The sequence below is a fragment of the Microcaecilia unicolor genome, chromosome 1, assembly GCF_901765095.1.
Source record: "Microcaecilia unicolor chromosome 1, aMicUni1.1, whole genome shotgun sequence".
In the NCBI taxonomy this organism is placed as follows: domain Eukaryota; kingdom Metazoa; phylum Chordata; class Amphibia; order Gymnophiona; family Siphonopidae; genus Microcaecilia; species Microcaecilia unicolor.
This window is the reverse complement of record NC_044031.1, coordinates 44,197,836-44,222,559: the sequence shown is the minus strand read 5'-3', so window position 1 is coordinate 44,222,559 and position 24,724 is coordinate 44,197,836. Positions and strand designations below refer to the sequence as shown.

General features: G+C 46.6%; 1 protein-coding gene across 1 annotated transcript in view; it reads right to left on the bottom strand.

Moving 5' to 3' along the window:
- SMARCC1 (SWI/SNF related, matrix associated, actin dependent regulator of chromatin subfamily c member 1) overlaps window positions 1-24,724 on the bottom strand; it is a 542,893-nt gene that overhangs the window by 73,380 nt on the left and 444,789 nt on the right. The window contains 1 exon segment of the mRNA XM_030196622.1: window positions 20,298-20,449. Coding sequence (XP_030052482.1) covers window positions 20,298-20,449 — 152 coding nt within the window.

Genomic DNA, 24,724 nt, shown 5'->3' with positions numbered 1-24,724 from the left:
ATGAAGCTTAGGCTTGTCCTCAGGTAGCCGCAGGACCTTGGAATCTCCCAGGTCTTTAACAATCTTTCCCAAATCCAAACCAAAGAGTAGTTTCGCCCAAAACGGCAACGTCACCAGATGATATTTGGATAACACATCAGTAGCCCAATAACTCAACCATAGCCAGCATTGCACAGAAACGGCCAAAGCCATACCCTTAGCCGAAGCACAAAGAATATCATAAAGAGTGTTTGACAAATAGGACAATCCCGCTTCTAGAGTAGGGAGAAAGTCTGGAGGCAAGTCCAACGTGGCCGATTGTTGAATCCACGATAAAGAAGCTCTGGCTACAAAAGAAGAAATTGCTGCCTGAGAATTTAACACAGCTAGTTGAAAGGCAAGCTTCAAGGAAGCCACAAGCTTATGGTCATGCATATCTGTCGCCTTCAACAGGGATAGTGGAACGTTTAGTAACCGCTGTAATAAGAGCATTCACCTTAGGCAGAGCAAACTGCTCTAAATCAGATGGCAGAAGGGGATATAATTTGGACATAGCATAAAGCCACCCGGAGGTTAGAATCACGGGTCTCCCACTGAGCTGCAATAAGCTCTTGCATAGTCTCATAAGTACGGAAAGATACAGGAGGTCTCTTAGTACCTGACATAATAAATGGAGCCGGACCAGAGGACTGAAAAGCAGGGGAAGAAATGTTTAAAGCCTCCATAGATTTTGTGATCAACACAGGCAACTCTGCTCTCAAAAACAGCCAAGCTACAGTAGGATCATCACCCCTGTCTGCCTCTGAAATGTCCAAGTCAGGGCCATCAGCAGAACAAGGATAGTCAGAATACACAGATAAAACTTCCTCTAAGCCTCAAGGAGGAACATTCTCCAAATCCCGTGGAACGGAAAGCTTTTGTTTCTTAGGAAGCTGCTCCTCAAAAGCAACATGAGGGGAAGGAGAGGCAGCTTGAACTGACTTTAATAAAAGGGCATGATGTAATGTAAGAACAAATTCAGGCAAAAATGGCAGGGAAGACATTTCTACCCCCCCGCAAAACCAACATCCCAGGACATAGTAGCATATAGCACTAAATCTTTCACATTTTGCATGCCGTGCTGTATGTTATTTGAGAAACATCCCCTGAAGAAGCCCAGGCGGGTGAAATGGGTCCCATTGGGATTCACTCTGAGCCATTGATCCAGCACAGCCTAGAATGAATTGAATTCCCAGCAGACAATCTTGGGACTGTGAGTAACAGAAGTTTAAATTAAGTGCTTCTTTAAGTTATGCTGTGGGGCGAATAGTAGTAGAAAGATTGAACATTGAAACATTTGATTCTTCAATCGGTGGAATGATTTGGAGGTTTTTTAAGCCGATGATTATTCTGAGTCATATGGGGCCTGGCTTTGGAACAAAAGTGGGCCAACAGTGCCCAGCCACTGGCGATTCCTTTGACTGCTGAGGCTTTTTCCTCCACTTAAAAAAGAAAATAAAGAAAAACAGAAAAAAGAATAAATAATTTTTGTACTAAGATTTGTTTGCAGTTAAGGAACTTTTTAGTGTCACTTGAATAATTATTCTTTTTCAGATGCTATATAGGTTTCCATCATTTTTGGGTATTATATAACAATTAGAAATTATTCTCTTATTTCAACTGACTCATACTAGGGCTAGGAAAAGGTTTGACGCTAAGGCTGGGAGAAGGGGGCTTGGAGCTAACACAGGGGCAGGGGATTGGAGAAAGGGCAGATACTAAGGTATGGGTGTAGGAGAAGGGTTCTAATGCTGGGGTTGGGAGAAGAGGGCTAGGGGCTGATGCAGCACTGTAAATGGGTGATGGGAGAAGGCAAAGAGTGAAAAGGGGTTCAGAGTGCAGGTAAAGAGGAAGAAGAAAATGGAAGGGACTAGAGGTCAGAATGTAAGGAAAGAGGGAGGGACGTGATGAGATGGGATCAAAATGGAAGAAGAAGGGCAAGAAGGGAAAAGCGTGGAAGGAAGGAATGGGGAGGGGGTGGATATGGGCTGATGGGCACTGAAAAGGAACAGTTGAAAGATCAATGGCTCGGAGTGAATCCCAATGGGACTCGTTTCACCTGCTTGGGCTTCTTCAGTGGATGTTTCTCAAATAACATAAAGTACTAAATCTTAAACTTTCTGTATGCCGTGCTGTGTTATTTGAGAAACATCCCCTGAAGAAGCCCAGGGGATGTTTCAGTTGAAAGGGACAGATTTCAGAAGGGAATGAGAAAACTGGAAATGAATTTGGAGAGATGGAATTTGGAACAAGATAAATGAGGGCTGGGGAGGTGTGAGTGGAAGATAGAAAGCTCATAAGGTAGGTAGAAAGCTCATAGGTAGGTAAGATGTGAAAACAGGAAAACCAAGGACTAGTGGGTAACAGAAAGGGAGAGAGGTAGTATTTAACTGCTGAGTGGAGATGCACAGAACAGAGCAACAGAGAAAAACAAAAGAAGGGGAATGATCAATCTCAGACAGATATAGAAAGCAAAGGAACACAGGAGAAGGAAAAAATAAAAACAAGACCATCCAAAACACAGCAGCAAGACTGATACTCAAAAAGCCGAAACATGATAGAGCAACTCCACTACTCATAATGCTACATTGACTCCCGATCAAGGCCAGACCTTTTCAAAACTAGTACAATCATCTTCAAAATACTGTTTGGCATGTCACTGGACTACATGCTAGACATGATCAAACAATGACCAAGAAATGCAAACCCAGGAACCAGAGGTTACCTACTACTTTCACCTGCCCAACTGCAAAAACATACTATACAAGTCCACCTACACGGCGGGATTTAACTATCTGCGCTCAAAATGGTAGAACTCAATTCCCATAGTCATAAGAAGCATCACAAACTACCACCAGTTCAGAAAAGACCTAAAGACCTACCCTCTTCAGGAATTCTATGAGTAAAATATGTACTAATCATTCTGGAACAACAATACACGACACAATCTCTAACTAAAGAACTAAGACATATCTTTCTCAAGAAACCCAATGAGTATTCCACATGAACTAATGGTTATCTTGCCAACCACTGTAAAACACAGCATCATACAACCTTATAAATGTAACTGAATCAACTGGCAAAAGTATACCTGAGAATGGAATGGATATAGCACCGTTCACGGAAGAGAGTGTGTATCAACAACTTGGAAAGCTAAAGGTGGACAAAGCCATGGGACCGGACGGGATCCACCCCAGAATATTGAGAGAGCTCAGAGAGGTCCTGGTGGGTCCTCTTAAAGATTTGTTTAATAAATCCTTGGAGACAGGAGAGGTTCCGAGGGACTTGAGAACGGCAGATGTGGTCCCTCTTCACAAAAGTGGTGATAGGGAAGAAGCTGGAAACTACAGGCCGGTAAGCCTCACTTCGGTTATTGGAAAAGTAATGGAAGCCATGCTGAAGGAAAGGATAGTGAATTTCCTGGAAGCCAACAAGCTGCAAGATCCGAGACAACATGGTTTTACCAGAGGGAAATCGTGCCAAACGAATCTCATTGAATTCTTTGATTGGGTAACTGGAGAATTGAATCATTGACGTGCTATAGACGTAATCTACTTAGATTTTAGCAAAGCTTTTGACACGGTTCCTCACAGGAGGCTCTTAAATAAACTAGATGGGCTGAAGATAGGTCCCGAAGTGGTGAACTGGATTAGGAACTGGTTGACGGACAGACGACAGAGGGTGGTGGTAAATGGAGTTCGCTCGGAGGAGGGAAAGGTGAGTAGTGGAGTGCCTCAGGGATCGGTGCTGGGGCCGATTCTGTTCAATATATTTGTGACTGAAATTGCTGAAGGGTTAGAAGGTAAAGTTTGCCTATTTGCGGATGATACTAAGATTTGCAACAGAGTGGACACCTGGGAGGGAGTGGAAAGCATGAAAAGGGATCTGAGGAAGTAGAAGAATGGTCTAAGGTTTGGCAATTAAAATTCAATGCGAAGAAATGCAAAGTGATGCATTTAGGGAGTAGAAACTCACGAGAGACTTGTGTGTTAGGCGGTGAGAGTCTGATAGGTACTGAGGGAGAGAGGGATCTTGGGGTGATAGTATCCGAGGATCTGAAGGCGACGAAACAGTGTGACAAGGCGGTAGCCGTAGCTAGAAGGTTCCTAGGCTGTATAGAGAGAGGTGTGATCAGCAGAAGAAAGGAAATGTTGATGCCCCTGTACAAGTCGTTGGTGAGGCCCCACCTGGAGTATTGTGTTCAGTTTTGGAGGCCGTATCTTGCGAAGGATGTTAAAAAAATGGAAGCGGTGCAAAGAAAAGCTACGAGAATGGTATGGGATTTGCGTTCCAAGACGTATGAACAAAGACTTGCTGACCTGAACATGTATACCCTGGAGGAAAGGAGGAACAGGGGTGATATGATACAGACGTTCAAATACTTGAAAGGTATTAATCCGCAAAAAAACTTTTCCAGAGATGGGAAGGCGGTAGAACGAGAGGACATGAAATGAGATTGAAGGGGGGCAGACTCAAAAAAGATGTCAGGAAGTGTTTTTTCACGGAGAGGGTGGTGGATGCTTGGAATGCCCTCCAGCGGGAGGTGGTGGAGATGAAAACGGTAACGGAATTCAAACATGCGTGGGATATGCATAAAGGAATCCTGTGCAGTAGGAATGGATCCTCAGAAGCTTAGTCGAAATTGGGTGGCGGAGCAGGTGGGGGAAGAGAGGTTTGGTGGTTGGGAGGCGAGGATAGTGGAGGGCAGACTTATACGGTCCATGCCAGAGCCGGTGATGGGAGGCGGGACTGGTGGTTGGGAGGCGGGAAATACTGCTGGGCAGACTTGTACGGTCTGTGCCCTGAAAAAGGCAGGTACAAATCAAGGTAAGGTATACACATATGAGTTTATCTTGTTGGGCAGACTGGATGGACCATGCAGGTCTTTTTCTGCCGTCATCTACTATGTTACTATGTTTCTAACAACTGTTAAATGCAAGCCACATTGAACCAAAACTTGTTTTTTGGTATTTATATCCCACATTATTCCCACCCACGGCCAGGCTCAATGTGGCGTACAATAGACTATTAAGCAACATTAATAAAAAATAAAGTAATTAGTGTCAGAGGAGGGAAAGAGGAACAACAGGAGGGAGAGGGAGAGAGGGGAAGGTGACAATTTGTCGCTATGGCAGCCGTGGTTCAGAAGGATGTAACACCAGGAGGGCTCACGGCATATGCTCTACCGAAAAGGAAGGTCTTGAGCCGCTGCTTAAAGGTCGGGTGATCAGGGGTGAATTTGACCACTTGGGGCAGTCCGTTCCAGAACTGAGTGCTAAGATAAGAAAAAGAGGACGCATAGACAGTCTTATATTTTAGGCCACTGAAAGCTGGATAGTGGAGATTGAGATACGAGCGAGCTGACTTGCGGGAGTTCCTGGGCGGCAAATTAATGAGAGTGTCCATGTAAGCAGGAGCATCTCCATAGATGATTTTCTGCACCAATGCGCAGATCTTGAAAACGATATGGTCCTTCACAGGAAGCCAGTGCAACCTCTCACATAGTGGGCTCGAACTTTCAAATCTTGATTTACCGAAGATGAGTCGAGCTGCTGTGTTCTGAGCAGTTTGCAATTTTTTTAGTAGCGTGGATGTGCATCCCCCGTAGATACTGTTGCAGTAATCGAGACGACTTATAACTAGGAACTGAACTAGGTTGCGGAATACCTCTCTAGGGAAATAAGGCTGGATACGCTTAAGCTTCCAAAGAGAGAAGAACATTTGCTTGACTACAGAGTTCACATGCTGCTCCAATGTCAAAGATCTATCAATTATGACTCCCAAGATTTTTAGGGACTCCGAAATTGGCAGGACAAGCTCAGGAGTGATTAGTGTAGGAGGTCTGAGTTTGTTAAAACGAGAGGAGAGGATCAAACAATGTGTTTTCTCGGCGTTGATTTTGAATCGAAATGAGTTGGCCCAGTCAAGCATGGTGTTAAAGCCTTGTTGGATCTTACTAGTTATTTCATTGTATTTGAGGAATACAAGTATGAATAAATAAAATAAATAAACTTAGATGAAGACAACACAAGAAAAGTTGAAAGAAGAGTTATGGACCAAACTGATTAGTAAAATAAAATGCCCAGACAACAAATTAAGACAACAGTTTTTCAGTTAAGTGAATGGCATATATCCAGCTTTTGAAATGTGCAATCCTGATAACTTCATATTCTACACAGTATAGATTTGTTTCTCTTGTGTCACATTGCATTCAGACTTCTCAAAATTCATATTTCTATTTAGTGATTGCTTATTCTGTATTTGAGGCTCTATCTGTATTCTGCAGGAGCAATAGAGGTGAGGTATTGTGCTAGTGCTTAGCTTCTTTAACAGTTTGAGTTCTGTGTTTTTCTTTTTCAGCAGGAAGTATAGAGCTGCCTTTTTATAGGCAAGGCTGTTATTCGAGTTCTGGACCTTGGTACTGTTTTATGATGAGAGGTTTTCTATATAGGTCTAATGTGTTTGTTCTTTGCAGGGTCTGGTTACTGGAGCTCCAAAGGGGTTCCATTCCAACCACCACCCCCCCCCCCCCCCCCACCATCATGTTCCCACCACTTTGGGAAAGATGGTGTTATAGGGGAACATCTTAATTTTTTCACCCACAGTTCATTCAGTTCTAACTAAACCACTGGGGAAACTAAATTCTTACCGGAATCAAAGTGCACCTGTAAGGCCAAAAACAGTGCACTCTGTAGAATGGTATGAATGAATGCCAATTAGCCTTGGGTAAATACCATTAGTCTTCTCTAATGCATCTGTCACATACGAACCTTATTCAACCTAGACATTACTTTGTATTCGTTTATACCGGAAGGGGTGAATGCCTTTACAGTTCTATGTAAGCCACAGTGAGCCTGCAAATAGGTGGGAAAATGTGGGATAGCAATGTAACAAATAAATAAATAAAAATGACAGTTTAGAAACAAGGTGAAAGAGACAAAAAATAAGTCAGCTTTGGGGTCTTTGAGATGGGGGTGGACAATGCCCTGTTTCCAGCCATCAGTGAAAGAGGATAGGAGAGGATCAAGGACTTGTTTGAGGAAACCAGAAAATAACAGAGCAGTGGAGAAGAAAGGGGGGGGGGCTTTATTGTGGCGATAATTTTGGATATGTCTAGCTTAGCAGGAAGGCTAAAACTGGAGAAGGACTGTGAGAAATCAGGGAAGGGTTGCTCGGTGGGATAAGGTTGGAGTTATCAAGATAGGAGGCGCACAGGAGGAGGGAAAAGTGGAATGTAGCTTTCTATTTTATCAATGAAGCTGGCTGCAAATTGGCCAGGAGAGACAGAGATGGAGAGAGAAGTTCAGTTATTTAGTCCTTTAAGGGGGGAAGTTATCAAGGTGTGCTAACAGGTAAGCCTTTACCACAACTTAATTTACTATGGGAGTCATCAACCTGCAGTATTTCTGTACTGCGGGTTGCTCAACTCCTGTAGTAATGGACTATTGCTGCTTGCGAGTGCCACCCCCCTCCACTACCAAGTTGCAGCCTAGGACTTGTACATATAGGCAACATCTATGTGCACGTCCCCAGCGCAGGACTTCCATTAAGGTCCCCCTCCTCAATAGTGCCCCCAATCCTCCCTCCAAAGGGCTTATAAGGTAAGATATATGTTCTTATATGGAAAGATGACCCCTAGTGGTAGCACTTGTGAGACCACAACTAGGGGATCAACAGTGCCATTTTGGATTCTGACTGGGGATCACTCCTGTCCACCCCCTAGATCACCACTGATTTGTAAAGGTATGGGTGAAGGTGGGTCATTGGAGAGGGGAGGTGTGAGGGGTCTTTATGGACCGGGGGGGGGGGGGAAGACACACATGTGGTGGTGGGGGACCTTATGTGGGGGAATTACACACATTGATGGTGCTCCTTTAAGAGGTAATTCAATGCGCCTGGGTGATAAAATAACCTCAGCTAAAAGTCCCTTTATGGAATTTACAAAGTAATGAGCTGCTTATATGCATTTCCATGTTCTGCATCTCATTACTCTGTAACCCACGGTGACTTAAATATTGCCATGTTAGTGTAGGGCAAGCTGCGTTAGTGCCCCTTAAGTCACATTAAGGAACAAATACTGTGACTTAAAGCCCTAATGCAGGTTGATAACTCTCCCCCCCACCCAATCTAGCATCTTAAATAACAAAGATTGCTCTCTCTCTGAAAAACAGTATAGAAATGTTCAATCTTCATATTTGATTGAAATATGTTAATAAAGAATAAGTTAAAAATATAATTTACCTAAAGGGCTTTTGTATATTGCCCTCCCTATATACACCAGGAAAACTGCCACACTTTTATTCAAAAGCAAAGATTATTCCTAGCAGAAACAAACACACATCCTGTGAAATTTAACATGCAATTTTAAATGTGAAGATAAAACACCCACATCTTCCAACTGTTTTTCAGTTGGAAGTGTTAATATACTACATTCTTTAAAACAAAGATTCTCAACTTTCATATTGATGTTAATCTCATTCTTACATTATTCAACAAAGCCCTGGCAATTTTCTCTTAGAAGGACAAATTAAGCCCTATTTTTAGGCTAGAAGCATCTGAAGCAAAAGAAAAAAAATGCTGTTTATGCCTGTTTACATTTTTAGTGTGTCTGATTTCTTAAAAGGAAGAGAAGTAAAAACAATAAGTAGCAATTTAATGGATCACCTTCAAGATCTGCACCCCTTGTCCACAAAATTATATATGGTGTAGTCCCAGGATACATGATAGACCTCACAGGCCTTCCAACCAGAAACAGATCATCTTGTACATACCTAAACCTTCACTAGCAACTTGCAAAGGACTCAAATACAAACAACCTATGCATCAAGTTTCTCCTATATAAGCGCACAAATATGGAACACACTCACAAACAGAGGCGTAGCCAGACACCCAATTTTGGGTGGGCCTGGGCCCAAGATGGGTGAGCAGAACTCCGCCTTGTCCCACAAGTGATTTGGTTTCTCCCTCTCTCGTCTGCATGCCATATGGTCTATCAGACATCCCCCCTTCCCCTACCTTTTAAATAACAGATTTTCACCGGCAGCGAGCAGCAGCTAATACACATTGCTTATGTTGGCCCCACGGCCTTCCCTCTGATGCAATTTCCTGTTTCTACACAGGCGGGAATACATCAGAGGGAAGGCTGTAGGGCCGGTGCGAATAGTATATATCAGTCACTGCTTTCTGCAGGCAAAGATCTGCTATTTACAAAGTATGCAGGAGGGACAGTTCTTGGGAGTTTTCGGATGGTGGGGCTTGAGGATCCCTGCCAGCCACATCATAGGTGTGCTGCTACTGGGTGGGCCTGAGCCCAAAGTGGGTGGGACTGGGCCCACCCTTGGCTACGCCACTGCTCCCAAAAGCTGTGAAAACAATCCACGACCACCTAAACTTCAGAAGATCACTAAAAACCAACCTCTTCAAAAAGCGTACCACTACAGATCCAACGTAAATCCCCATATCCAGCCACCACAACTAAACCAAAAACCGTACTGGACAACATAAAACCTCCCTCCTTTCGACCCTAATGGAGCTTGGAACTACATCTACCTTATTGGAACACAACATAACCTCATATCTGTCTCTCTACCGGATTTGGCAAACGCCTCTTACGGTACTGTGTAAGCCACATTGAGCCTGCAAATAGGTGGGAAAATGTGGGGTACAAACGCAATAAAATAAATAAATAAAAGATATCTGTTGATTAATCACTTTGAAACTTTGTCCTATACAGCTGTGGGCACATCTAAGACTCTTTGCTTAGTTCTCTGATGAAAGTTTAATTACATACAGTAACTACAATGGAGAAAATGTACAGTCTAATTGGTTAAGAGTCAGGACTATTGAACCAGAGTCTGGAGAACTGCTGGGATCAAAGTTCTAATCCTGTCCAATACTTTATCTAAATGTCCCTTGAAGAAAGCCACTATCTCCCTGTGCTTCAGTTTACCAAACAGTAACCAATTAAACTTTGGAAACCTCTGTGCAATCTAGAAATATGCTACCAGATCATTCAAGTCACACATGACATCGACTTTCAGAGTACTAGATTCTACACAACCCTGAGAGACAGTATTTGAAGAGAACTAGATCTTTAAAAAAAGGAGCTACAACATAAACAATTCGACTGCCCATCTTCAAGTCTGCTCAAAGCCCACCTCTTCAATGCTGTCTTCGGCACCTAACTCTCACCTCTCAGGAAATCCAGACTGCCCCAATTTGACTACCCCTATCGGACTGACTGTTCACTTGTCCTTTAGATTGTAAGCTCTTTGAGCAGGGACTGTCCTTTATATTTAATTATACAGCGCTGCGTAACCCTAGTAGCGCTTTAGAAATGTTAAATAGTAGTAGTAGTAGGAAGTGATGTCAGCAGAACAAATAGCAGCTTAATTGCTGAACTCTGCCACTACTGTCCCTGAAGTGATTTTTGCCAATAGTCGATAAGAGAGAGAATACTAGTGGACTATGGAGATTTCTTTTAATCTCTATAGATCAGGATGGGATGGTTAAAGAGGACAAGTAGAACTGAACTAAGAGTGAGAGGTGGTGTTCAAGTGGTGGAGACACTGCACATGGAATGAAGCCTGTAAGCAAGTTACTAGCAGGCTATGAGTCATGGAGGAAGGGAAGGGGAGAAGGGTTGAAGCCTCGCAGGATGGGAGTGACTGTGAGAAGTGTGTGTGGGTTGTGAGGTGCACAGTGATGAGTGAGCCATGATTTCTTACATGAATATGAGATTTGTCTCACTAAATGTCAGAGGGCTACTTTCACCAGAAAAAACATTACTGTGCAGAAACCTAGCCAGTTAGCACACATTTTCTATCTGAGCAACCACATAAAGTTAGAACAGAAAAAAGGCTGTCCTAACTTTATGTGGCAAGTCAACGGAGCACCAATCTAAATTATCAGTCAGTGCCTGGTTAACTTTCAGGTCATGGCATGAAGAACTGACATTGCCCCCTCCCTCCTTGCTATCCCTCTCCCCAAACATCCAGAATCGCTCCTTCTGATTCCCACTCCCACCCCCTGGAAGAACAGCAAGACCCTTCCCTCCAAACCACCCCCAAATGCTTTGAAAGCCCACCCCTTCTGATGCTTGCTTCCCCCTTCCCCCCAAAGCTAAGCATCAGCCTCATGGTACTTCAAAGAGGAGAGAAAGAAAAGATGAATGCTTAATAAGAAATAGTAAACGAGTAAACTGAATCTGAACTCTGGTCCCTTGTTGTGTTGCATTTTTTATTAAAAAAAAAAAAAAAGAAATATAAATATATATATTTTTTTACAGGGGGGGGGAGGGGGGTGACTAGCGTTCTGTTAAAGTGAAGATACTTACCTGTAGCAGGTATTCTCTGAGGACAGCAAGCTGATTGTTTTCACATGTGGGTCGGCGTCCACGGCGGCCCCAGGACGGGAAGATTTTCCAGTAAAATCTAAAACTTTTGCGACAGCCAGCAGGACGCGAGACAGACGCACTGCGCAGGTGAGAACAATCAGCCTGCTGTCCTCGGAGAATACCTGCTACAGGTAAGTATCTTCGCTTTCTCCGAGGACAAGCAAGTTGCAGGTCACATGTGGGGTATCCCTAGCCCCCAGGCTCACTCAAAACAACAAAGAAGGTCAATTGGGCCTTGCAATGGCAAGGACATAACTGAGAACTTTTGGCCAGTTTGTAAGCAGATTTGACCACTATGGAGTTGTGTGGCAACTGTGCCTTCTTGAATCTGGGAGCCTTCTGGATACAATACTGCATATCCACCTCCTTGGACGCAACCTGCACTGTGAAGGACAGGGTACAAGGGTACAGTGATCCCTTCCTTAGAAGACAACATAGACCAGGGCAGGAAAAACATCTCTGTTCTGTACATCCTATTCCATCTCCAACTTAAATGGAAGGCCACAGGCATCTCCCTCAGAAAACTGGTTGAAAGAGTGCCTCAGGTGGAGATTTTCATCTCTCTTTTTTTTTTTGTGTTACATTTGTACCCCGCGCTTTCCCCACTCATGGCAGGCTCAATGCGGCTTACATGGGGCAATGGAGGGTTAAGTGACTTGCCCAGAGTTACAAGGAGCTGCCTGTGCCTGAAGTGGGAATCAAACTCAGTTCCTCAGGACCAAAGTCCACCACCCTAACCACTAGGCCACTCCTCCACTCTTGAGGAGAAGAGGGATCAGATGGAATTCTATATGACTCCTCCATGAAGGAATGTGAATTCCCAAATGACTCCCATGAGCCATCCCAATCTGATTTCACCATACTCAGGTGCTGGTGAATGAGTCTGTACTGACCTCAGCCTGGTGGAACGATGTCCACGCTCTGAGGAAATTTGAGGTGCAGCCCTACCCTTAAGACTACAGGGATGCTTCTTCCCCCAATGTAGAAGGCAGTACTGCCTGCCCTGACATCGACACCCTACGAGGCGCCTGCGTCATCTGAGCACCGGTACTGATGGAGCCTCAGAGAGGGCTCGGTTGGGACTGCTTCATCGGTGGAACAAGCACCCTCAATGCCAAAGCAAGAGCATCCTGCAACTGCGCCAGCTCCTCTCGGAGTATGCTACAGAGCAGCTCAAAGGTAGGCATCGGCAAAGTGAATGGGAGCCGGGACAGAAGCAATCTGAGAAGATGTTGGTGCTGAACCAGTGACAGTGACTGGGCCACCCGACTTGTGCACTGGAACCTCTTCTAAGGAAGGGGGGGGGGGCACTCCTCCTGGCTCCAGTGCTTCTCGGGTATAGGCGATTCGATGGCCTGGTGCTCCCGGCACAGTGTGTCAAGAAGATCAATGCTTATACTTGGGCTTTCTCCGATGCATAAAGCCTTGATCCCCTGGTGCAGATGAGGATGCTGCCGAATCTGTATAGGTCCGATTCTGATTGGTCCAGGGGCCTGCCACCAGTGTTGAGGCAGGTGGAGACCCATTTGATGTCAGTGCACTCCCAGTGGATGCTGAAATTGGAGCAGCCATGGAGGTCAATGCCACTGGTGCTGGAGTTTGATGGGTCTGGCCTTCGAGGAGCCAAAATGATGTCCATTTGAGGAAGTAGCACCCGCTGACACCAATTGTGCAGGTCCATGGTTGAAATCACATGTCCATAATTGGTGCAAACTCTTGAAGCCATGGGGGCCCTTCTGTGACATCCAAAAAAGTACCCGGCTAAATTAAACTCCTGAAATAAAGAAAACCTGAATAGCTGAAAAATTAACAAATACGAGGGGTTAAGGGAAAAACAAAAGTGGAAAAAATATATTTGTAAAATAAACAAAAAAAAATCCACATGGGAAGGCACAAACAAGTCTTAGTCAAACACAGTATGAAGGAGACAGCACAGAATGTGTCCCCTCAGTTGCACAGAAAAGCAGATTGGAGGACCCACAGTGGGATGCTGCTAGAATTTCTACTGTACTTGCTAACCAGTGTCTGTACCGGGCTCAGTCAGATGACATCACCCAGGTGTGAAAATAAGGCAGCCTGCTTGTCCTCAGAGAATCTGTATTTGAAACCAGCATATTAGAAAGCACTGCTGTCTACAGAAAGAAACCTCCAGAGAGCCAGTCTTCATGGTGGCAGCTGGTGGGGGAAGGGAAGGGACTCGGCACTAATGAGTGTTAGTTAACAACAGAGGGCAACACTCTCCAGTAAAGCACTCCCCATACTCAACTGGTTTATAGCCAGAAAACTGGACCAGAAGTTAGTCATAGATGAATAGTCTGGAGGTAGCTCAACCCCACACTCCTCTCAGGGTAGGAGAAATAGGAAAGGGACTTGGAGACCTCCAATTATTTCCTAACTGCAGATTTCCTGTAAGCTCAGAAAATGTTGAGCTTCTGATGGCCAGAAATAAAATAGTTCAGAAGCAAGAGACTGCTCAGAACACAATCACCATCTGAATGGAGAGTAAAGCGAATGCTACATACCTATAGAAGGTATTCTCCGAGGACAGCAGGCTGATGTTCTCACTGATGGGTGACGTCCACGGCAGCCCCCTCCAACCGGAAACTTGACTAGCAAAGGCCTTTGCTAGTCCTTGCGCGCAGATGTGCACGCGCGGCCGTCTTCCCGCCCGAACCGGCTCGTGTTCGTCAGTCCCATATGTAGCAAGACAAAGACAAGGGAAGACACAACTCCAAAGGGGAGGTGGGCTGGTATGTGAGAACAATCAGCCTGCTGTCCTCGGAGAATACCTTCTACAGGTATGTAGCATTCGCTTTCTCCGAGGACAAGCAGGCTGCTTGTTCTCACTGATGGGGTATCCCTAGCCCCCAGGCTCACTCAAAACAACAAACATGGTCAATTGGCCTCGGAACGGCGAAGACATAACTGAGATTGACCCTAACAATTTATCCAACTAACTGAGAGTGTAGCCTGGACAGAATAAACTTGTGCCTAGGGGGGTGGAGTTGGATTCTAAAACCCCGAACAGATTCTGAAGCACTGACTGCCCGAACCGACTGTCGCGTGTGGACAGATGACCACGTCGCAGCTTTGCAGATCTCTTCAATAGTGGCTGACTTCAAGTGGGCCACTGACGCTGCCATGGCTCTAACATTGTGAGCCGTGACATGACCCTCAAGAGCCAGCCCAGCCTGGGCGTAAGTGAAGGAAATGCAATCTGCTAGCCAATTGGATATGGTGCGTTTCCCCACAGCCACTCCCTTCCTGTTGGGATCAAAAGAAACAAACAATTGGGCGGACTGTCTGTTGGGCTGTGTCCGCTCCAGATAGAAGGCCAATGCTCTTTTGCAGTCCAATGTGTGCAGCTGACGTTCAGCAGGGCAGGAATGAGGACGGGGGAAAGAATTTTGGCAAGACAATTGACTGGTTCAGATGGAACTCCGACACCACCTTTGGCAAGAACTTAGGGTGAGTGCGGAGGACTACTCTATTATGATGAAATTTGGTATAAGGAGCATGAGCTACTAGGACTTGAAGCTCACTGACTCTATGAGCTGAAGTTACTGCCACCAAGAAAATGACCTTCCAGGTCAAGTACTTCAGATGGCATGAATTCAGTGGCTCAAAAGGAGGTTTCATCAGCTGGTTGAGAACGACATTGAGATCCCATGACACTGTAGGAGGTTTGACGGGGGGCTTTGACAAAAGCAAACCTCTCATGAAACCAACAACTAAAGGCTGTCCTGAGATCGGTTTACCTTCCACACGGTAATGGTATGCACTGATTGCGCTAAGGTGAACCCTTACAGAGTTGGTCTTGAGACCAGACTCAGACAAGTGCAGAAGGTAATCAAGCAGGGTCTGTGTAGGACAGGAGCGAGGATCTAAGGCCTTGCTGTCACACCAGACGGCAAACCTCCTCCATAAAAAGAAGTAACTCCTCTTAGTGGAATCTTTTCTGGAACGCAAGCAAGACACGGGAGACACCCTCTGACAGACCCAAAGAGGCAAAGTCTACGCTCTCAACATCCAGGCCGTGAGAGCCATAGACCGGAGGTTTGGGATGCAGAAGCGCCCCTTCGTTCTGGGTGATGAGGGTCGGAAAACACTCCAATCTCCACGGTTCTTCGGAGGACAACTCCAGAAGAAGAGGGAACCAGATCTGACGCGGCCAAAAAGGAGCAATCAGAATCATGGTGCCTCGGTCTTGCTTGAGTTTCAACAAAGTCTTCCCCACCAGAGGTATGGGAGGATAAGCATACAGCAGGCCTTCCCCCCAATCCAGGAGGAAGGCATCCGATGCCAGTCGGCCGTGGGCCTGAAGTCTGGAACAGAACTGCGGGACCTACCAGGGAAGATCCGGTGCACTACTCTGGAGTTGAGCGACCACTCGTGAGGTTGACATAATCCTGCTCAACCTGTCGGCCAGACTGTTGTTACGCCTGCCAGATATGTGGCTTGGAGCAACAAGCCGTGACGGCGAGCCCACAGCCACATGCTGACGGCTTCCTGACACAGGGGGCGAGATCCGGTGCCCCCCTGCTTGTTGATGTAATACATGGCAACCTGTTTGTCTGTCTGAATTTGGATAATTTGATGGGACAGCCGATCTCTGAAAGCCTTCAGAGCGTTCCAGACCGCTCGTAACTCCAGGAGATTGATCTGCAGATCGCGTTCCTGGAGGAACCAGCTTCCCTGGGTGTGGAGCCCATCGACATGAGCTCCCCAACCCAGGAGAGACGCATCCGTAATCAGCACTTTTTGTGGCTGAGGATATTTGGAAAAGGGCGTCCCAGAGTCAAATTGGACCAAATCGTCCACCAATACAGGGATTTGAGAAAACTCGTGGACAGGTGGATCACGTCTTCTAGATCCCCAGCAGCTTGAAACCACTGGGAAGCTAGAGTCCATTGAGCAGATCGCATGTGAAGACGAGCCATGGGAGTCACATGAACTGTGGAGGCCATGTGGCCAAGCAATCTCAACATCTGCCGAGCTGTGATCTGCTGGGACGCTTGTACCCGGGAGACGAGGGACAACAGATTATTGGCCCTTGTCTCCGGAAGATAGGCACGAGCCGTCCGAGAATCCAGCAGAGCTCCTATGAATTCGAGTCTCTGTACTGGGAGAAGATGGGACTTTGGATAATTTATCACAAACCCCAGTAGCTCCAGGAGTCGAATAATCATCTGCATGGACTGTAGAGCTCCTGCCTCGGATGTGTTCTTCACCAGCCAATCGTCGAGATAAGGGACACATGCACTCCCAGCCTGCAAGTGCTGCTGCTGCTACTACAGCCACACTTCGTGAACACCCTGGGCGCAGAGGCGAACCCAAAGGGTAGCACACAGTACTGGAAGTGACGTGTGCCCAGCTGAAATCGTAGATACTGCCTGTGAGCTGGCAATATCGGGATGTGCGTGTAGGCGTCCAAGTCCAGAGAGCATAGCCAATCGTTTCCTGAAACATGGGAAGAAGGGGTGCCGAGGGAAACCATCCTAAACTTTTCTTTGACCAGATATTTGTTCAGGGCCCTTAGGTCTAGGATGGGACGCATCCCCCCCTGTTTTCTTTTCCAAAGGAAGTACCTGGAATAGAATCCCAGCCCTTCTTGCCCGGATGGCACGGGCTCGACCGCATTGGCGCTGAGAAGGGTGGAGAGTTCCTCTGCAAGTACCTGCTTGTGCTGGAAGCTGTAGGACTGAGCTCCCGGTGGGCAATTTGGAGGCTTCAAGGCCAAATTGAGGGTGTATCCTTGCCGGACTATTTGAAGAACCCAACGGTCGGAGGTTACATGAGGCCACCTTTGGTGAAAAACTTTCAACCTCCCCCCGACCGGCAGATCGCCCGGCACAGACACGTTGATGTCGGCTATGCTCTGCTGGAGCCAGTCAAAGTTCGCCCCCTGCTTTTGCTGGGGAGCTGAGGGGCCTGCTGAGGCACACGCTGCTGACGAGAGCGAGCGTGCTGGGGCTTAGCCTGGGCCGCAGGCTGTCGAGAGGGAGGATTGTACCTACGCTTACCAGAAGAGTAGGGAACAGTCCTCCTTCCCCCATAAAAACGTCTACCTGAGGAGGTAGATGCTGAAGGCTGCTGGCGGAAGAATTTGTCGAAAGCGTTATCCCACTGGTGGAGCTGTTCTACCAACCTGTTCGACTTTCTCTTCCAAAAATGTTGTCCGCTCGGCAAGGGGAGGTCCGCAATCCGCTGCTGGATCCTATTCTCCAGGTCGGAGGCACACAGCCATGAGAGTCTGCGCATCACCACACCTGAGCAGCGGCCCTGGACGCAACATCAAAGGTATCATATACCCCTCTGGCCAGGAATTTTCTGCACGCCTTCAGCTGCCTGACCACCTCCTGAAATGGCTTGGATTGCTCAGGAGGGAGCTTGTCCACCAAGCCCGCCAACTGCCGCACATTGTTCCGCATATGGATGCTCGTGTAGAGCTGGTAGGACTGAATCTTGGCCACGAGCATAGAGGAATGATAGGCCTTCCTCCCAAAGGAGTCTAAGGTTCTAGAGTCTTTGCCCGGGGGCGCCGAAGCATGCTCTCTAGAACTCTTAGCCTTCTTTAGGGCCAGATCCACCACACCAGAGTCGTGAGGCAACTGAGTGCGCATCAGCTCTGGGTCCCCATGGATCCGATACTGGGATTCGATCTTCTTGGGAATGTGGGGATTAATGGCTTGGTCCAGTTCGCCAGCAATGTCTTTTTTAGGACATGATGCATGGGTACTGTGGACGCTTCCTTAGGTGGAGAAGGATAGTCCAAGAGCTCAAACATCTCAGCGGGCTCATCCTCCACGACCACCGGGAAGGGGATGGCCGTAGACATCTCCCGGACAAAGGCCGCGAAAGACAGATGCCTTTGCCTTTCAGGGGAGGGAGTGGGATCAGAAGGAAGGCCATCAGACTCCTCGTCAGAGAAATATCTGATGTCCTCCTCCTCCTCCCACGAGGCCTCACCATCGGTGTCAGACACAAGTTCACGAACCTGCGTCTGAAGCCGTGCCTGACTCAACTCCGTGGAAACACGGCCACGGTAGGAGCATCGAGAGGTGGACTCCCTCGCCAGCACCGGCGAAGCTCCCTCCGTGCGGTACCGGTATCGGAGACCTCACCTCGGGCAAGGGGCCAGCTGGCGCCTCACTCGATGGTACCGGTGGCGCAAGCACCCCCGGTACCGGAGGGGAAGGGCGCAACAGCTCTCCCAGAATCTCTGGAAGAACGGCCCGGAGACTCTCGTGCAGAGCGGCTGTGGAAAAAGATCGAGAAGCCGATGCAGGCGTCGATGTCAGAGTCTGTTCCGGGCGTGGAGGCTGTTCCGGGCTGTCCAAGGGGGAGCGCATCGACACCTCCTGAACAGAGGGTGAGCGGTCCTCCCGGTGCCGATGCCTACTGGGTGCCGACTGCCTTGGCGACCCAGAGCTCTCGGTACCGAGACGGGAAGGAGACCGGTGACGATGCTTCTTAGATTTCTTCAAGCGAAGCATGTCACCGGAGCTTCCCGGTACCGACGAGAACGTCGTAGAATCCAGCCGTCGCTTCCTCGGGGCCGAAGGTCGATCTGGGGGGGCTGTACCGCAGGAGCCCTCAGGGTAGGGGGAGACCCACCCGAAGGCTCACCACCACCAGCAGGGGAATGGACAGCCCTCACCTGCACTCCAGACGAAGCACCACCGTCCGACGACATGAGCAACAGCGGAGGTCCCGGTACCACCGACGTCGACGCAGCCTTTCGATACCTCGGTACCGACGATGGCGAAGGTAGGGGCCTCGATGCAGTCGATGCCGAAGGCAGAGGCCTCGATGCAGCCGATGCCGAGGTCGAAGACTTCGATGCTGTCGACGTCGATGCACTCGATGCCCGTGCTGTTGTTGTCGAAGAGCCCGAGAACAACACGTTCCACTGGGCCAATCTCGCTACTTGAGTCCTCTTTTTTAAAAGAGCACAAAGACCTGGCAGGCCTGCGGGCAGTGCCCAGCCCCCAGACACTGAAGACACGAAGCGTGCCTATCAGTGAGCGAGATTACCCGGGCGCACTGGGTGCACTTCTTGAAGCCGCTGGAAGACTTCGATGACATGGGCGGAAAAATCACGCTGGCGAAATCAAAATTCGCGATGATGACGAAGGGCACCAAAAAGAAGGGAGAAAAACCCGAATCGAGGCCAAATAGGCCGATCCCGAAAGCGAAAGGAAACTTACTCGGGAAAAAGCTAGAACTACGGGAGAAGGGGTAAATCGTATTTTTTTTTTTTTTTTGCGAAAATTGCGAAGACGCGCGAGGGTCAACTTGAGGGGCACGAAACGGCGGTAAAACACGACCGTCCCGAGCGCGGACAAAAGACTGACGAACACGAGCCGGTTCGGGCGGGAAGACGGCCGCGCATGCGCATCGGCGCGCGAGGACTAGCAAAGGCCTTTGCTAGTGAAGTTTCCGGTTGGATGGGGGCTGCCGTGGACGTCACCCATCAGTAAGAACAAGCAGCCTGCTTGTCCTCGGAGAATACTGAGCATTAAGGCTGTACAATCCCCTTTAAGGGAAAAAGCACATGGAACAACTTTCTCGCTCCGCCTCTATCCACTGGTCGATGGACACAATACCCAACTTACTTGGGGCTGGTCTGGTATGGACAATAAGGAAATTTGCTTTGTGTATATATTTATATTTTTTATTGTTTGTAATGTGTTTTTTTGGCAGTTCTGGAGAGGCATGAATATAGAAAGATTTGATTTGCCCTGACAATAGCTGAAACATGTAATATATGAATCACATCACACTTTTATATTTAAGGGCATATTCAATCATGTAGTCACAACATGAAAGTATTACTTTGCTGTTAAAAGGTAATAAGATAAGTGACGATCTCATGTCATACCTTTGCTTTGGTTGCAGCAGAGGCCAAAGCAGCAGCAGCAGCAGTTACCACATTCCCTTCTGAAATATCATGCTCCATTTTCTTCTTCACAAGGCTATTTTCCTTCTCCTTGGCTAAATCAACATTTTCCTTGTTCTCCTCTGCCTCTTCTTCTAAATGGTAACATTTTCATTATGAAGGACAAAGTTTGTATGGGATCAGATTTATGGTATATTAATATAAGTAACAGTAAATTCTCATTTTCGTTCTACTCCTATCCCACCCCCTATTAAAAAAAAAACCTTGAGAGACTGACCATGCACTATTAGGTTGAACAACTCCTTATGATTCAAAGGGTAGAGGGAGTTGGGTGGGGAGTGGGAGGGTGGGGAAGGGAATAAATACAATGACGTTGAGTAAACAGTCATAAGAGGCTTAAGGAGGGGGGGGGGGGGGGGAGGAGGGCTGATTGGGGATAAAAATGTAAAATTATTTGATGTTGCTGCAGTGGCAGTTGTTGATTGTACTGTTATTGTATTTAATGGCAACATTCTGCGTGTATTATTTGTTCTTTAAGTTAATAAACAGATTTAAACATTAAAAAAAAATCCTCTTGATTTTTCACAAATAACTCCCATTTCCTTCATTCAGTTATATGTAAGATATCCTCACCTCACCTGCTAAGGGATACAGCTGGCCTTAGCTCCAAATCCCTTATTTATTAATTTTTTTATTTGGATGGAAGGGTACCATTACAATGGCTCTACTTTTTTACTTAAAATTTTTTCTACAGTGGATTGAAATGTTCAGAAAAATATACAATGTATTTTACTGACATATTCTAGTACGCTTTGAAATGTCAAACACTGAAAATGAAACCGAAAGGACTGATATAAAGGGAAGTTACTATAGAGGAAACTACACTTCTCTTTTCTTCCTCAAAATGTACCACCTGTCCTCTGATCCCATTCCCACCCACCTCTTAATGCCCTCACCTGCCTAGTATTCCTTTTATCTGTCACATTCTCAACCTCTCACATTCCACCGCAACTGTCCTACTGCCTTTAAACATGCTGTGGTCACACCTCTCCTTATGAAGCCTTCACTCGACCCTACTTGTCCCTCTAATTACCGACCCATCTCCCTCCTTCCCTTTTCTCTCCAAATTACTTGAGCGTGCTGTTCACCACCGCTGCCTTCATTTTCTCTCCTCACATGCTATTCTTGACACCACTACAATCTGGGGTTTCCACCTCTCCCTCAACCGACAACTGCGCTTACTAAAGTCTCCAATGACCTCTTACGGCTAAATCAGAGGTCTCTATTCCATCCTCATCCTGTCTTGATCTTTCCGCTGCTTTTGACACTGTCGATCACAGCATAATCCTCGATATCCCTGTCCTCACTTGGATTCCAGGTCTCTCTCCTTTCCTGGTTCTCTTCCTACCTCTCCCTCCGCACCTTTAGTGTTCACTCTGGTGGATCCTCTTCTACTTCTATCCCCTCTGCCTGTCGGCGTACCTCAGGGTTCTGTTCTTGGTCCCCTCCTCTTTTCTATTACACTTCTTCCCTTGGTTCATTAATCTCATCCCATGGCTTTTCCTACCATCTCTATGCTGACTCCCCCCAAAATCTACCTTTCTACCCCTGATATCTCACCTTGCATCCAAACCAAAGTTTCAGCGTGCTTGTCTGACATTGCTGTCTGGATGTCTCAACGCCACCTGAAATTAAACATGACCAAAACCGGCTCTCTACATTTTTCTCCCCCCAAACCCACCTCCCCACTCCCCCGTTTTCTATTTCTGTTGATGGCTCTCTCATTCTCCCTGTCTCCTCAGCTCGAAACCTTGGGGTCATCTTTGACTCCTCTCTCTCCTTCTCTGCTCATATCCAGCAGATCGCCAAGACCTGTCGTTTCTTTCTTTACAACATCCGTAACATCCGCCCCTTTCTTTCCGAGCACTCTACCAAAACCCTCGTCCAACACCCTTGTCACCTCTCGTTTAGGACTACTGCAATCTGCTTCTTGCTGGCCTCCCACTTAGTCAACCTCTCCCTCTCCAATCGGTTCAAAACTCTGCTGCCGTCTCGTCTTCCGCCAGGGTCGCTTTAATCATTACTACCCCTCTCCTCAAGTCGCTTCACTGGCTCCCTATCCGTTTTCGCATCCTGTTCAAACTTCTTCTACTAACCCATAAATGTACTCACTCTGCTGCTCCCCAGTATCTCTCCACACTCGTCCTTCCCTACACCCCTTCCCGTGCACTCCGCTCCATGGATAAATCCTTCTTATCTGTTCCCTTCTCCACTACTGCCAACTCCAGACTTCGCACCTTCTGTCTTGCTGCCACCCTACGCCTGGATAAACTTCCTGAGCCCCTACGTCTTGCCCCATCCTAGACTGAAAGCCCATCTCTAACATTGCTTTTGACTCGTAACCACTCGCCTCCACCTACCCTCCTCTCCTCCTTCCTGTACACATTAATTGATTTGATTACTTTATTTTTTGTCTATTAGATTGTAAGCTCTTTGAGCAGGGACTGTGTTTCTTCTATGTTTGTGCAGCGCAGCGGCTGCGTACACCTTGTAGCGCTATAGAAATTCTAAATAGTAGTAGTAGTAAAAAGCATCCGGTATACTAAGATAATATACAGGTATACATTCAAAGGGGAAATGGACCTTTGAGCACCTATACATTTGGGACATTAAATCTTCTCCCATGATAACTAGTCCAATGATGATATGACTGGAAGAGCTTTTCCCCAACTTGAGGTTCCAAAGGTTCCCCTAATTCCTTGATCCAATAATCCTGTAAACATACATCTCCACCTGCCCCTCACAGGAGGCTCTCTCACACCTCTTATTTTTTTAATATTAATACTCTAAAACAGCATGTGTTTAATACACACAGTACAACAACTACCATGTAGGATAAAAATAGCATGTTTTCATAAATATCCCCTAAAATACCAAAACAATTTTTTTTCATAAAATAAAATCCCAAAAGATATATGGAGTAAAATAACAATAGTACCAAATATATAAACTCCTCCTGTAGCTGGAGTACATTATAGAACCCAGACTGCATAGATCGTGGAAGTGACGCCAGTCCTTGAAGCAAAAATCAAAACATGGCTACGTTGGATTAAATAGCGTTTTAGCAATCACTGCGGCTGCAGAGCATTTTTAGTGTCAGTTTTTGTCAGTAGCGGAGAACGATGAGATTGCCAAAATACTTACAGGTAAGTTTGATTCCATCATACTTCATTTACAATTGGTGGACACTTTACATTTAAGTTGGTGTATGTGAACGCAGAGACACAAATTATGCTTCTGGAGAGTGAGGGTGACTGATGACGTAATGTATTAACGAATTCCCCCCACAGTTTTGGGTTGCCTTGATTAGCTTGATGCATTGGGGACGTTAAATCCGATGTTAGTTTAACATGGGTGTGGTGCATACACTGAGGGCACATTGTACACACGCACATACACAAATCTATCTATACAGCTGTACTGAATAGCACATTTTATTATTCAGCCAAATACAAATATGAATAATAGACACCAAGCTTTAACATAACAAATAATAAAGAAGCAAAGTGAAATCAGAGATTTTCATTTCAGTAGCATTTAGCACAGTAGAGCCCCAGATTATTCATATTTGAATTTAAATGTATTCAGGGCTGAATCGAATCTGAATATTCAGTACAGTCCTAATATATGTGACAGGGAAGCCCTGTCATGGAATGAGAAGAGGGGGAAAGGAGAGAGGAGAAGGCAGGAAAGGTCCAGCAGTTTTTCTTATCCCCCAGGAAAACAGAAAGAAATGGGGGTGGGGGGGAACCCTGTCCTTACCTAGGAATTTCTGCTATCAGAGCTCTAGCAAATACATGGAACTGGTACAAGCAAAACTCCTGAGGAAGGGACAAGCAGAAAACAAAACCCAGGAAGCTGATCAGGCACATAGCCTGGGGAAGGCAGATGAGGATCCTGGGAATTGTAGCAGGAGGGACTCTCTCACACACACAGGCCAATTAGTCCCATCTAATCAGTAGAGAAAGAGAGAGGGGCATGCCCAACACTGCACAAAGCCAGCAGTATATTAGAGCTAGAGGCACAGAGAGGGGAGGAGCCACCACAGGAGATGTAAAACAGTCTGCAAAGAGACTGGAAGAGAAGCCAGCCCAGGAAGCAGGTGTTTGGAGAAAGCAGGAAAAGCTGTCAGGTGCACTGTCCTTTGGTGGTGCTCTGTTTGCATAGTGGGAGGAGGGCTTGAAGAAGCAGTTAAAACCCCAGGAAGGTGCACAGAGGCAAAGGCAGTGGGAAGGAAGTACAGACTGAAGGAAGTTGGGAACCAAGTATGAGTACAGAAAAGTGTTCCAATTGCACAGAAAAGGAGGAAGAAGAAAACTTAGATGAAGCTAATACTTAAGAGTACTGCA